Source organism: Helianthus annuus, chromosome 12 (assembly GCF_002127325.2).
Source record: "Helianthus annuus cultivar XRQ/B chromosome 12, HanXRQr2.0-SUNRISE, whole genome shotgun sequence".
NCBI lineage: Eukaryota > Viridiplantae > Streptophyta > Magnoliopsida > Asterales > Asteraceae > Helianthus > Helianthus annuus.
The window spans coordinates 12,675,215-12,688,055 of record NC_035444.2 but is presented as its reverse complement, the minus strand read 5'-3'; the positions used below and the strand labels follow the sequence as shown (position 1 = coordinate 12,688,055).

Sequence of the window (12,841 nt, the reverse complement as noted above, 5' to 3'; positions counted from 1 at the left end):
GATTGGACCGATGAGAAGCTTCTGCACATGCAATCTAATTACTATCAAATGGGACGCCAAATTTGATTCATTAACTTTTCACTTGGGCCACAAATCAATGAAATGCATGTGATGGGCAGTTGTAAACACGTGAAGGCAAACAATTACAAATATCCTATTAGACCTCACTTTGTTGTTCACGTGATGTTAGGCTGACAAAATCAAACCAAGTTATTTGATTTCTATTGGGCCGAGTTATTAGTGGACGTTAGATTGTGAGTGGATGTTTTAAATAATGACGAAACTCACAATCAAAGAAGTCGACGAAACAGGAAGGATAAATGTGAACGAAGAAACATTTCAGATCGACGAAACTGAAGGGAATTCAGATCCGACGAAACAGAAGGTAATTCAGATCCGACGAAACAGAATGGTTTTTTTTTTTGGTTGACGAAACTGATTGGTTGAACAAAGTTCGACGAAACTGAAATGAAGTATTAAGTCGACGAAACTGGATGATTATTCTATGGCGAAACTCTTTTGTTTATTTGTGAATGACAAAACCGAGTATGAAATGGACGACGAAACAAAAAAAAGATTAGGTAATAAGAGTTGGTAACACACAATCTTATCCTTTCTCACAAAGTGACACAATTTTCAACCTAACACCTTTCTTTCTCTGATTTTAGAAGCCTCTTTTTCAACCTACCATCATCATGCATGTACACTATTTTCAAACAACAATATAATAATCAATATCACTTAAATTCAAATCATAAACAGATCAAGCAATACAAATATTCAAGAACAGTTATGAATAAATGATGAACACTATGAATATTAGATGAACTACTTGAAGATTCCGGCCACTGATTTTTCCGAACAACAAGTTTTGCACAAACTTTCAACAAAAACCCACTAGTAACATGTAAACATTCAAACAAACAAGGTTTTTGAACAAACTTTTAGCGAAACAACAAGATAAACACTGATTTTAGTGACTTTTTCCAAAAAATATATAGATTTTTTAAAGAACAAAATCTAAAAACTAAAAACCACTTGATAAAAACCCAAACTTGTTTGGTTTTAAACAAGGATTAGAGCCAAAGCTCTGATACCACTTGTAGGTCCCGTTTTTCCGGTGGATCGATAACGAAAACCTATCCTTGTTTATCAAGAACACGGTAACGGGTGCGGAATCCCCGTGACGGTGCAAACCAAACAAAGTTAACAAGAACACACGTAACCAAAAGATTCAATATCTATTGATTATGGATGAGTACAACCACAAACATATACAAACAATGTTTTAACGGACTCTCACCAAGTCTCTCTGTGCTCATAAGTTTCACACAGAAACTATGAGGGGTATTTATACAAGACAGACACAGACTATGACGAAACACAAAGGACTCGGCGAAACACCTTTGGGCCAGAGATTGGGCCTCAAGAAGCCCAACAGACAGACGACGAAACAGGGACAGGCACGGCGAAACACCATAGTCGACGAAACACATTTAGTTTCGTCGACAAAGTCCAAACAGTTTGAATATTTCCATGAATTTCAACATAATGACAAAATGTGTGACATCATCATGACATCGCTAAGGTGATGTCATGGTGATGTGTCGGCGGGAAAGGCCGTGGCGCTTCATGCTTCGCGTGTTGATTGGTCTGTGCAGATCTGTGCCTTTATTTATATTTATCTGCCACATTTGAATTCACAACCAAATGTGTCTTTGTTCCAACCATCACGTAAGCCCATACGGAGGATAGGCTGGTTCGCTTAAAGAGAATTTTTTCTATGATCAGATACGAATCATGTCATACATACATGAGCAGGCTCCGTAAGATCTAGTTCACTTAACTTCAGATTATTTAATAGTATAGTATAAAATGCATTCATTTCCTCTGCATTGACGCAATTTATGATACTATCGGAATGAAAAAGGGGTCTAAAGAAGAACAGAGACTGGGCTGTATTAGTAACAAGTAAATCCTTTGTGTGTTTATAAAAGGTCTCTAAAAATTTTGGGGATCAACACCAATCCTAAGGTCTGAGACGACCCAAAAAGCAATTGATCAGATCATGATCTCTTTTATAAGCCTACTTCAATGAAGTTTTGCTTGATTTTCACTGAAAACTTGAGTAAGGAGTAGATCCTTTTGGAGTTTTCTAGAATCTGAAAGCGAGAACTCCTTTCTTTTTCTTTTTTTCTTTATTTGACCTACTTTAGCCGGATGAAAGGAAACTTTCACGTCCGATTTTTAGGGGGGAGGGGGAGATCCTATCCCAATTTTTATTTTGCTAGGCCCATAGATAAAAAACCCATTTTTTTACGATTACGGGGTTTATTGGAATATGAAATTCAACCCTGGAAATACAGGATCCCAAATTTTTTTACTACCCGGAGCTTCAATACATTTCGAAATCGACAGATGTCTACCGGAGGAGGTTCTATCAGACAACAATTAGCCAATCTAGATTTACGAATGATTATAGATTATTCATTGGTAGAATGGAAAGAATTGGAGGAAGAGGAATCTACAGGGAATGTTAACAGCCAACCGCTCTACCACTGAGCTACTCAGTGGTAGAGCGGTCGGCTGTTAACCGATTGGTCGTAGTTCGAATCCTACTTGGGGAGATTTGAAAATCACCGTCAACACCCCGGTGTAGGTCTGGGATACTCCTTTGTTCCATAGCCCTGGGGCTATTTACAACTATCCAATTAAGAATTCTCAGATGTACTAGTACTAGCAGTGCATCAAAGATGCAGTCATCGATTCTAAAGATGCAGTCATCGATTCTGCCGAGAGGCCACAATTGCCGCGAGCAAACATATTAATGACGAGGAACGCGTTTTTGTTATGCTACTAATACTTGTACTTTCTGCCCCATTCTGGCTGAGGAAGAGTTACGGGCGCCTGGGGCGCAAGGCGGAGGAATGTCGTGAAGTCGGGCTTGAGCCGGACCTAACCGTGTCGAAACCAAGTCGAACCGAGCCGAGTCGAACCGAGCCGAGTCGCGTCCACACAAAGTGTATCAACACCTTTTCACGAGCGTCGTGGACGCGATGAAGGGTCGCCAACCCGGTGAGACCCGTTACTGGCCGGAAGCTTTTGCTAGCTACCGGCATAACGTGGGAAACGACCGGCACAATTTAAACGCGTGCCAATACAAATGGCGCGAGCTACGACCGAAGCTCGAACGTTTTAAATCCTACTACGACATCGTCCCGGGCGGTGAGATAAGTCACGAAGCCCGGGTGGCGATGGCCAACATCAAGTTCCGGGGCAAGGAGCGGAAGCTGTTTGACAAGCTCGCCCTTTTCGAAATTTACCTAACGCTTTAGGTTTTTTTTGTAATCTTTTTTTTTTTGTAGAATTTTGTAAGTTTTAGGAATTTCTAATAAAATTTTCGGTTTTTGTTTTAAATGTTGTGTGTATTTTTTAATTTTAGGTTTTTTTTATTTTAATAAAGCTGGCCAAGCCAAGCCACGCCCCGCCATACCCCACGGACACGTCACTCACCAGCGGGGGGCTCCAACTCCACGTGTCAACCCATGCCCCAAACCTCCGCCCCACCATACCCCACGGTCTAAAATTGTCTGGCCTGGCCTGGCCTGTCCTAACCCAAAAATATGTAATCACTACAAGAAATCGGAGCACCAAAAATTTGCACACCCATAAATAAATTTCCAGGTCCGCAACCGTTTATTTTTCCTGAACAAGAATTTTTAATAAAAAGACACCCTGCTAGCTAGCAGCTAGCCAAGGGCAAAACACCATCAAAAGAAGCATCTGAAGAGGCACAATGGCTCGCTATGAACCACCCCGATTCAATCTTATAGTATGCAACATAAAAACTTGCATTGATGCTTTAAGAATGTACTCTACATCACTTCAACGTGAGGCATAAATCTGATAGAAGCTCTTCAAGTGTACTATTCAGTCATCCTGTCTCAAGTTGTTCGCAATTTTGAGACGAGGAGAGTGAGAGATGAGCTGCCAAGCAACATGCCAACAACTTCCTCCATTGTTGGCCTATCTGCTGCATTTTCTTGAACACACAGCAACCCGATCTCAATGAATCTTGTCATCGTACTTGAATCAACATCAATTCTGGGATCAATTATATTGGAAACTGTTCCTTCCAACCAGTTTCTCTCAACCTACAACAATTCATCACACATGTTAAGACTGTAGCTATACTCCTACATCATCTTTCTATCTTCAAATTAAACAAATTCTCTGTCCCTTTTCATTTCATGACTGTATGATTTCTCCTAACACAAATAAGTGAATAACTAAACTCAGACCCATGAACTTGCAAGTCACATCAAAAGGTATGCTACTAGTTGAAAAGAAGTTAGTTATATTGATATTATATAATTCATGTCAACTTATTCATCTAGAATACTGGTAAGCATGAACCTTGATGATCCAGTATCAAACTTACATTTCTGAAGGGGAACATACAATCAGGCGTTCTCTTCGCAGTTACAGCCTCTAAAATTAACACACCAACACTATAGACATCCGCCTTGGTTGACAAAACTCCCTTGATCAAATACTCTGGTGCCCGATAACCACTGTCGCATGTACTTTTATTAGCCATGATGAACAATACAAATTATCAGAATATCAAAAGGAAGACAGAGTGTAGGTCCGAAATCGAAGGATCGATTTTCACTACCAAACCCTTGTTTATAACAAACAAAGTTAAGTGTGCGGAATCCACTTAACTAAGCCAAACCAAACATAGAACAACACAAGAACAGTGGTTAACCAAAGAAACACAATCGTTTGATTAACTGGATGAGAATGCACAACTGATACAAACACAATTTACACAAAGTAACCTTAAGGGTATTCTCTCATCTCTAACCTGAAACTGTGACTATCTGTGCCTTTATATAGCAGCTGGGCTAATGAGCTCGACGAAACACATATTGGGCCGACGAAACGCATCAGAGCCCAAAACATAGCCCATCAGACGACGAAACAGATCCGTTTCGTCGCTGATCTTGACGAAACAGAGACAACCATATCCAGGTCTGTTTCGTTGACATGTGTTCGATGAAACAAATGTCACACCCTGGCTTTGCGGAAGCGTGGTTAATTTGGTGTGACTTCTTAATACCATAGCTTAATCATAACAAGGCTATATGTATTAAAATATGCAAGATCATCCATTGATAATAAAATATTAAACATTGTCTTAACGGGTTGTCACCCAACAACCATAACTTGTCTAAACATTACAAATGCAAACTTAACATAAACATGATTCAAGGACTGTGACTTGTCCAGGAAAGAGTCACAAGCCTCGAACCCTGGATGACCTCGGGCCTAATGCAGCGGAAAACAAGCCATACCGCGCCAGATCGTTAGTTTCCTGAAATACATGTAAGTTGAAAAATCAACAATAATGTTGAGCGAGTTCATGCGAAAGTGAGTATATAAACCTTTATCTTTATCAAAAACCTAGTATGTAGCAAATAAGGAAAAAGAGATCACCAATGGTTTGCAAGGCCATTGATATGTGTGAAGTGCAAGTAGGGATGACTCAAACCTAGCGGATTTATGCGTCGGGCACTAAGTCACCCCGAGGTCCGTTATGCTGGACCTGGGGCTAGGCTCGCTACACCCAGATAGATCTACCGCTCCTGTCCCTCGGTCCTACTACGAGGATTAATGGCCTCAAGTTGTGCCTACCCACTCACATGATCTAAGTAGTAAACCTCCTTACGCTAACCATACCATGTATAAACATATTCATAATCATTGTAACATGTATTTCACCCCCGCAGTTTAGAAAACTGAAAACAGTTAAGAGAAAAGGGGGACATGAACTCACAGTGAGTGCGTCACAATACCAAGTAATCCAAATATCCAACTGCTGCGCAACGACCTACATGTGCTAATTCTATTAGACGGATGGCCGTGCCTTCGCTTTATAGTTTAACTTTTCGGGAAACGGTTAGACAACCGTTCCGTGTATATACTTGGTAGAAAATCTCCTTCCCAAGGATGGGGGAATTAACACATGTGCGTTTATAATATTAAGTCTCACTTAATATATTTTATTTCTCATTCCAAAATATAATTTATTTTTCTCAAAAATAATATATTTTCTCTTCGTCTAATACTTTCAAAATAATACGTTGACAATATTCGCATTTATGAATATTTCTGTATGAAGCGTAAGTTACGTTTTGGCGATTAAGTGGTAATAGTAATTACCATTGTAACTTATATGTTTGTCGTGTAGGCGTTGGTATTATTTTGGGCTCGACAAAGTTTGTAAATATTATTTTTACTCTAAAAATAATATTTATATATTTCCACAAAATAATCATAAACAGTGTGGTGAAAAATATATTTATCGAATAAATATTTATCACGTTTAGCTTTGTGAAAATCCCACCTCCGAATATTTGTGATAAAGTCATGGCGAAATATATTTTGTAAACATTTCAAAAATAACTCTAACACTTGTAAATAATTCTAAGTGTTAGATTTTAGAAAAATTTCGCCAGAGTTTCCCCTGTAACTGGAGGTGGCCACGCTTTCAAGCGTATCATTTTCTTTTACAAAATCATTCCAACACTTCTTTTAAATCAACCAATCAATTTCCAACACATTAAACAAGTTTCAATAAATCATACTTGCCAACTTGTATGCAAGATCGCATTATTACATGAACTTGTAGTTTTTCCGAAAGTCATAGTGTAGATCACCTTATATTTAGTGGATCTATGTATAAAATAATTTAGTCTTGTAAAAACCCCGTTTTTGGAACAAATCACTCTTTACAACTTCCCGACAATTTTTATAAAAATTGTTATTTTGTCGGATCTTTCGTTTCACAAGTGTTCATACACTTGTAGTTTATAAAAATCATCTTTGTTAACATGTTATCCATCTTTTATAAAACATGATTTTCTCGACACTTGGTTCTACGAATGTACCACTTGTACATACGTAGATCGGCTCGTTTTAAATACTATTTTTCACGTCAAAACACTTTTACACAAGTTCATGTTTCCCGTGTGGTGGAGTTTCACCTTTTAACCCTCGTACCGCTAGAAACAAGCTTATGTCAAGATTCGTGATCTTAACAAAGTCGGGTTAAACGATGATAAGAGCCACCACATCGTAGATCGGGTCTCTACAACCAACATATTCGAATACTACGACTTTTACACAAGACATGACCTTTTATCCAACGATATTCGAGTTTTAGTAGACTTTCTAGATTCAAAAGATGGGTTACCGATTTTTAACCGTTAAAAATCCTTTTAACCACTTTAGATACGATCAAGAACAAGTTTTAAATGTTATACCTCTAGCTCGGGGCTAGGGAAGATCTTTGGCGAAAATGGCGTGGATAAAAGCAAATGAACGTGGTCCTTCAACTTCCGCTTGCTTCAAGCTTCCTCGTACGTGATCCCCGACACTTGTGTGAGCTTGGAATGGCAAGACAAGAACCGAAAATATGATGGATGGGGGTGGGTGGTCACGGCCGAGAGGAGAGGAGGGCAAGAGAGAGAGTGAAGTTGGTGAATGTGATGATCTCTCATGTGTGGGTGTGTGTTTATATAGAGAAATTTGTGCCATCGTCCAACGGTTTATGTCGTCTAGATATCCACGTAATCTATTATAATAATCAAAAGGTGTACCCTTAGTTACAAAGGGACCAAACCGGCCCAAGGGGGGGGGGGTCACCCGGTTGGATCTTGATTGTTCAGTTGGTGTTTAGTTAAGTTAAATAGGTTACTTTTAGAGATTAACCCCGTTAGTCGTTTAATGCGTTATAAAGCGGGTGTTAGGGTAATCAGGGACCCTAACTGGCTCAGAAAAATACCAATAATATTTCTGGCAATATTCTTATGTTCTAGGTATAGTCCGGTTGTTCGGTCGGATAGTAATCCGTTAAAGTGCTTAAGTAATCCTTTAAGCGTTGTAAATAATATTTTTAGCGACACAATTTATTCTGTAAAGTGTCAGGAATAATTCCTCATGTTTTGGCACTTTATTAGTTAGCTAGAAGCTAGTATGTAAATAAAAGTGCTGTGTTTCGTGCTTAGAGTACGTTTTAGGCACATCCAATCTCTGTATCTTATTCCTAGAGACGCAATTATACAACCCTTGTATCCCTACACACACTATGGGTGTAGTAAAATATTTCTGGCTCATTCAGGCCTTTAGAGGCAGTGTTTGCCTGATGCTGGCTATATCAGCATGTTCAATAGGTTATCCGTCCAAATGCTACTGTGCTTTTGTGCATCATGTTTGTCACTAGAGTTCAGTAAGTAAATAATGTAGTGACGGAAAAATCAAAGTATGATGCAGATATGTACAAGTATCAACAGTCAAGTAGCAGTTTATCAGAAATCTCAGTTAAGCACAGTAATTAGGCAACAATTAATAGTTAATTAGGTCGTACGGATACCTGGTTTAGTGAGGGTTGTCACATTCTCCCCCCGTTAAATAAATTTCGTCCCGAAATTTTAAATTCTGCTTGTAGAAGCAGGGTTCTCAGGAAATAAGTGGGGGTATTTCTCTTTCATTCGGTCTTCACGCTCCCAGGTGAACTCAGGACCATGTCTAGCATTCCAGCGAACTTTGACGAGCTTGACACTGCTCCGGCGGGTCTTGTTAACTTTCCAATCCGTGACCTCGACAGGTTCTTCAACGAAGTGGAGCGTGTCATCAATATGAATTTCGTCGGTAGGAATGGCAACGTTAACTTGAGTTGGACTTCTCTTCAGATTGGATACATGAAATGTATCGTGAACATTATTCAGTTCGGCAGGTAGATCCAACTTGTATGCTACGGTCCCAATTCTTTCCAAAACCTTGAAAGGACCAATGTAGCGTGGATTCAACTTCCCACGCTTCCCAAAGCGTGCCACACCCTTCCAGGGTGATACCTTCAACAAAACCATATCCCCAACCTCAAACTTCTGAGGTTTCCTTTTCAGATCTGCGTAGGTCTTCTGACGGTCACGAGCCGCACTAATGCGATCTCGGATTTGCGCAATCTTATCTGTAGTTTCCTGAACTACATCGGGACCTACCAATTGTCTATCACCTGCGTCAGACCAACAGAGCGGCGACCTGCACTTGCGCCCATATAACGCTTCGAATGGCGCGGCACCAATACTGGTGTGGTAGCTGTTGTTGTATGAAAACTCAACCAGGGGTAAATGCTTATCCCAGCTACCGCCTAAATCCATAACACATGCTCTCAGCATGTCCTCCAATGTCTGAATCGTCCGCTCACTTTGACCGTCGGTCTGCGGGTGAAAAGCTGTGCTCATATTCAGCTTTGAGCCAAAAGCTTCCTGGAAGGATTGCCATATCCTCGATACGAACCTCCCGTCTCTATCAGAAATAATCGAGAGAGGTACTCCATGGCGTGTAACAATCTCTCTCATGTAGATTTCAGCCAATTTGCTTGTATGATCCTTCTCGCGGATAGGCAAGAAGTGTGCTGACTTTGTTAAGCGATCCACTATCACCCAGATAGTGTCATGGCCTCTTGGCGTCCTTGGCAACTTCGTAATGAAATCCATGGAGATTTCTTCCCACTTCCACTGGGGAATTTTTGGTTGCTGCAGAAGTCCCGAAGGCTTCTGGTATTCCGCCTTAACTTTGGCGCAAGTTAGACATTTGCTCACGTAAATAGCAACATCGCCTTTCATCCTAGGCCACCAGTAATAATCCTTAAGATCCTGGTACATCTTATCCGCTCCAGGGTGGATAGAGTACCGCGACTTGTGAGCTTCATCAAAAATAATCTCTCTTAAACCACCAAACAGAGGAACCCAAATCCTCTTCTCAAAACACAACGTTCCTTCCCTGTTTGGCACCAATATCTTCTCCATCCCACGGAGATATTCTTCCTCAAGGTTTCCCTCCTTGAGAGCTTCCTTCTGTGCTGCACGAACGCGCGAGGAAAGGTCGGTTTGAATTATCATTTCCATAGCCCTAACCCTTATGGGCTTGATTCTCTCTTTACGACTTAGGGCATCAGCGACCACATTCGCCTTCCCTGGATGATACTTGATCTCGCAGTCGTAGTCGTTCAACAACTCGACCCATCGTCTTTGCCTCATGTTCAACTCCTTCTGGTTGAATATATGCTGGAGGCTCTTGTGATCTGTAAAGATTATACACTTCGTACCGTAAAGGTAGTGTCTCCAGATCTTCAAAGCAAAGACCACTGCGCCTAGCTCCAAATCATGAGTGGTATAGTTCTTTTCATGCACCTTCAGTTGGCGTGATGCGTAGGCGATAACCTTTTGGCGTTGCATCAACACACAACCCAATCCTTGACGCGATGCGTCACAGTATACCACAAAATCGTCGGTACCTTCCAGTAGAGCTAAGATCGGCGCGTTACAAAGCTTATCCTTCAATATCTGAAACGCCTCATCCTGTTTGATTCCCCAATCAAACTTCTTATCCTTTTGCGTGAGGAGCGTTAACGGTTGAGCGATCTTAGAAAAGTTCTCGATGAACCTTCGATAATAGCCAGCCAAACCCAAGAATTGCCGAATCTCGGTTGGCGTTTTTGGCGTTTCCCAGTCTTTGATCGCCTCGATCTTGGTGGGATCCATGTGGATTCCATCTCCATTCACCACGTGCCCAAGGAATTGCACCTCACGTAGCCAAAACTCACACTTAGAGAATTTGGCGTACAGCTGTTCCTTCTTTAGTAGCTCCAGAATGGCTCTAAGATGCTGCTCATGCTCAGCCTTTGTCTTCGAATAAATCAGGATGTCATCGATGAATACGATCACGAACTTATCCAGGTATGGCTTACAAACTCGGTTCATCAAATCCATGAACACTGCAGGTGCGTTTGTCAAACCAAACGGCATAACCAGAAACTCGTAGTGTCCATATCGAGTTCTGAAGGCTGTCTTCGGGATACTCTCCTCCTGTATCCGTAGCTGATGGTATCCAGATCGGAGATCGATCTTTGAATAGAAGCTCGAACCTTGAAGCTGGTCGAACAGATCATCGATTCTTGGCAGGGGATACCTATTCTTGATCGTCAGCTTGTTCAACTCTCTGTAGTCAATGCACATACGGAAACTACCGTCCTTCTTCTTCACAAACAAAACTGGAGCTCCCCAAGGCGAGAAGCTTGGTCGGATAAAACCCTTGTCTAACAACTCTTGAAGTTGTGTCGACAGTTCTTGCATCTCAGACGGAGCAAGTCTATAGGGTGCCTTAGCCACAGGCGCAGCGCCTGGAACTAAGTCGATGCGAAACTCCACTTGCCTTTGAGGTGGCAAGCCAGGCAAGTCTTCTGGAAAGACCTCTGGGTATTCCCTCACGACAGGGATGCCTTCGATCTTTGGCTCAGCAGCCTTCTTATCCACAATGTGTGCTAGAAAAGCAACACATCCTTTCTTCAAACACTTCCTTGCTTTCAGGCAGCTAATCATCCTTAACGGCGTCTCACGCTTCTCCCCATGAACAACAATGGTCTCACCATCGTCGGTCGGGATACGAATAATCTTCTCGTGGCAAACTATCTCTGCCTTGTTACTCGATAACCAATCCATCCCTACTACCACGTCGAAGCTTCCCAACTGGACTGGTAGTAGATCGAGAGCAAACTCACGCTCTCCCAACTCGATTACGCAACCTCGAATCACCTCGTTAGCTTCTACTAACTTCCCATTCGCTAATTCGATCGAGTATGGAATATCTAACTTACTAGCGGCTAAACCAAGCATGTTTCTAAATTCTAGCGATACGAAGCTATAATCGGCACCAGTATCAAACAAAACGGACGCATAGCGTTGGTTTACAGGGAACGTACCAGTGACAATGTTGGGATCCTGGCGCGCTTCCCTGGCTTCCATGTTAAAAACTCTTCCGCGTGCCTGGGTTAATTCCGGGCAATTCCTCTTGAAATGCCCTTGATCTCCACAATTGAAACATCCGGGCCTCTGCCCGTTTCCACCATTGTTTCCAGCTTGATGGTTTCCCTGGTTCCGATTCATGGTGCCTGCTTGGTTAGCATGATTGGCACGGTTCCCATCACCTCCCTGGTTTCCTTGTGGGCGGTTCCCAGCACCACCACGGTTGTTCCTATTCCCATTTCCTCCTTGGCCTCCCCGGCCAGCATTAGCCCAACAGAAATCCTTCGTATGACCAGTCTTCCCACATGATTCACAAACTCTCAGGCTGCAACGACCAGAGTGATGTTTTTGGCATGAGTTGCACTTGGGGTGTGCACCCATGTATCCCTTCCCTTTCTTTCTACCACCAGCCGTATCTTGAGCTGGCGCATTCGATTCTCCCTTCTTAACCACCATCCCGGTGCTTTGCTTGAAACTCGAAAACTTTCGCTTATTACCACCAGATGACTCCACATGAGTCTCCTTCTTCTTGGGCTCAACCTCATCAAACTTGTTCAACCGAATCGCCTCTTCGGTGAGAGCCACACTCAGATCAATGGCTTCTGTGATGGTTGCAGGTTTGGAAGAAGTCACCATGCTGATTATCTGAGGAGCCAATCCCCAGATGAAGCGTTCAATCCTTTTGAACTTGGGCGTAACCATATAGGGTACCACATGCGACAAATCGTGGAACCTCTGAACGTACTCAGCTATCTTAGAACCTTCCATCTTCAGGTGCCAGAATTCGGTCTCTAACCTCTGGATTTCAGCGCGAGAACAGTACTTCTTGCGCATGAGTTCTTTCAACTCAGTCCACGTCAGTGCGTAAGCTGCGGCTTCGCCAAGGGTCTGGACCTGTAGATTCCACCAGGATAGGGCTCCATCCACAAATAGCCCTGAGATGTAAGTGACTTGTTGATCTAGCGCGC

The 12,841-nt window shown here is 42.0% G+C and overlaps 1 protein-coding gene across 1 annotated transcript; it reads right to left on the bottom strand.

Moving 5' to 3' along the window:
* Nucleotides 1-3,944: 3,944 nt before the first annotated feature.
* Nucleotides 3,945-4,600, bottom strand: LOC110892460 (receptor-like serine/threonine-protein kinase SD1-8). Its single transcript, XM_022139620.1, has 2 exons — nt 4,442-4,600; nt 3,945-4,154 (listed from the first exon to the last, which is right to left on the bottom strand). Exons 1-2 carry the CDS (start codon nt 4,598-4,600, stop codon nt 3,945-3,947), a joined length of 369 nt encoding a protein of 122 aa, XP_021995312.1.
* Nucleotides 4,601-12,841: the final 8,241 nt, after the last annotated feature.

Coding starts and splice junctions, on each gene's coding strand:
- LOC110892460 (XM_022139620.1), bottom strand. CDS start 4,600: ATGGCTAATAAAAGTACATGCGACAGTGGTTATCGGGCACCAGAGTAT. Junction 4,155..4,441: donor GTATGTTCCCCTTCAGAAAT/GTAAGTTTGATA, acceptor GAATTGTTGTAG/GTTGAGAGAAACTGGTTGGA.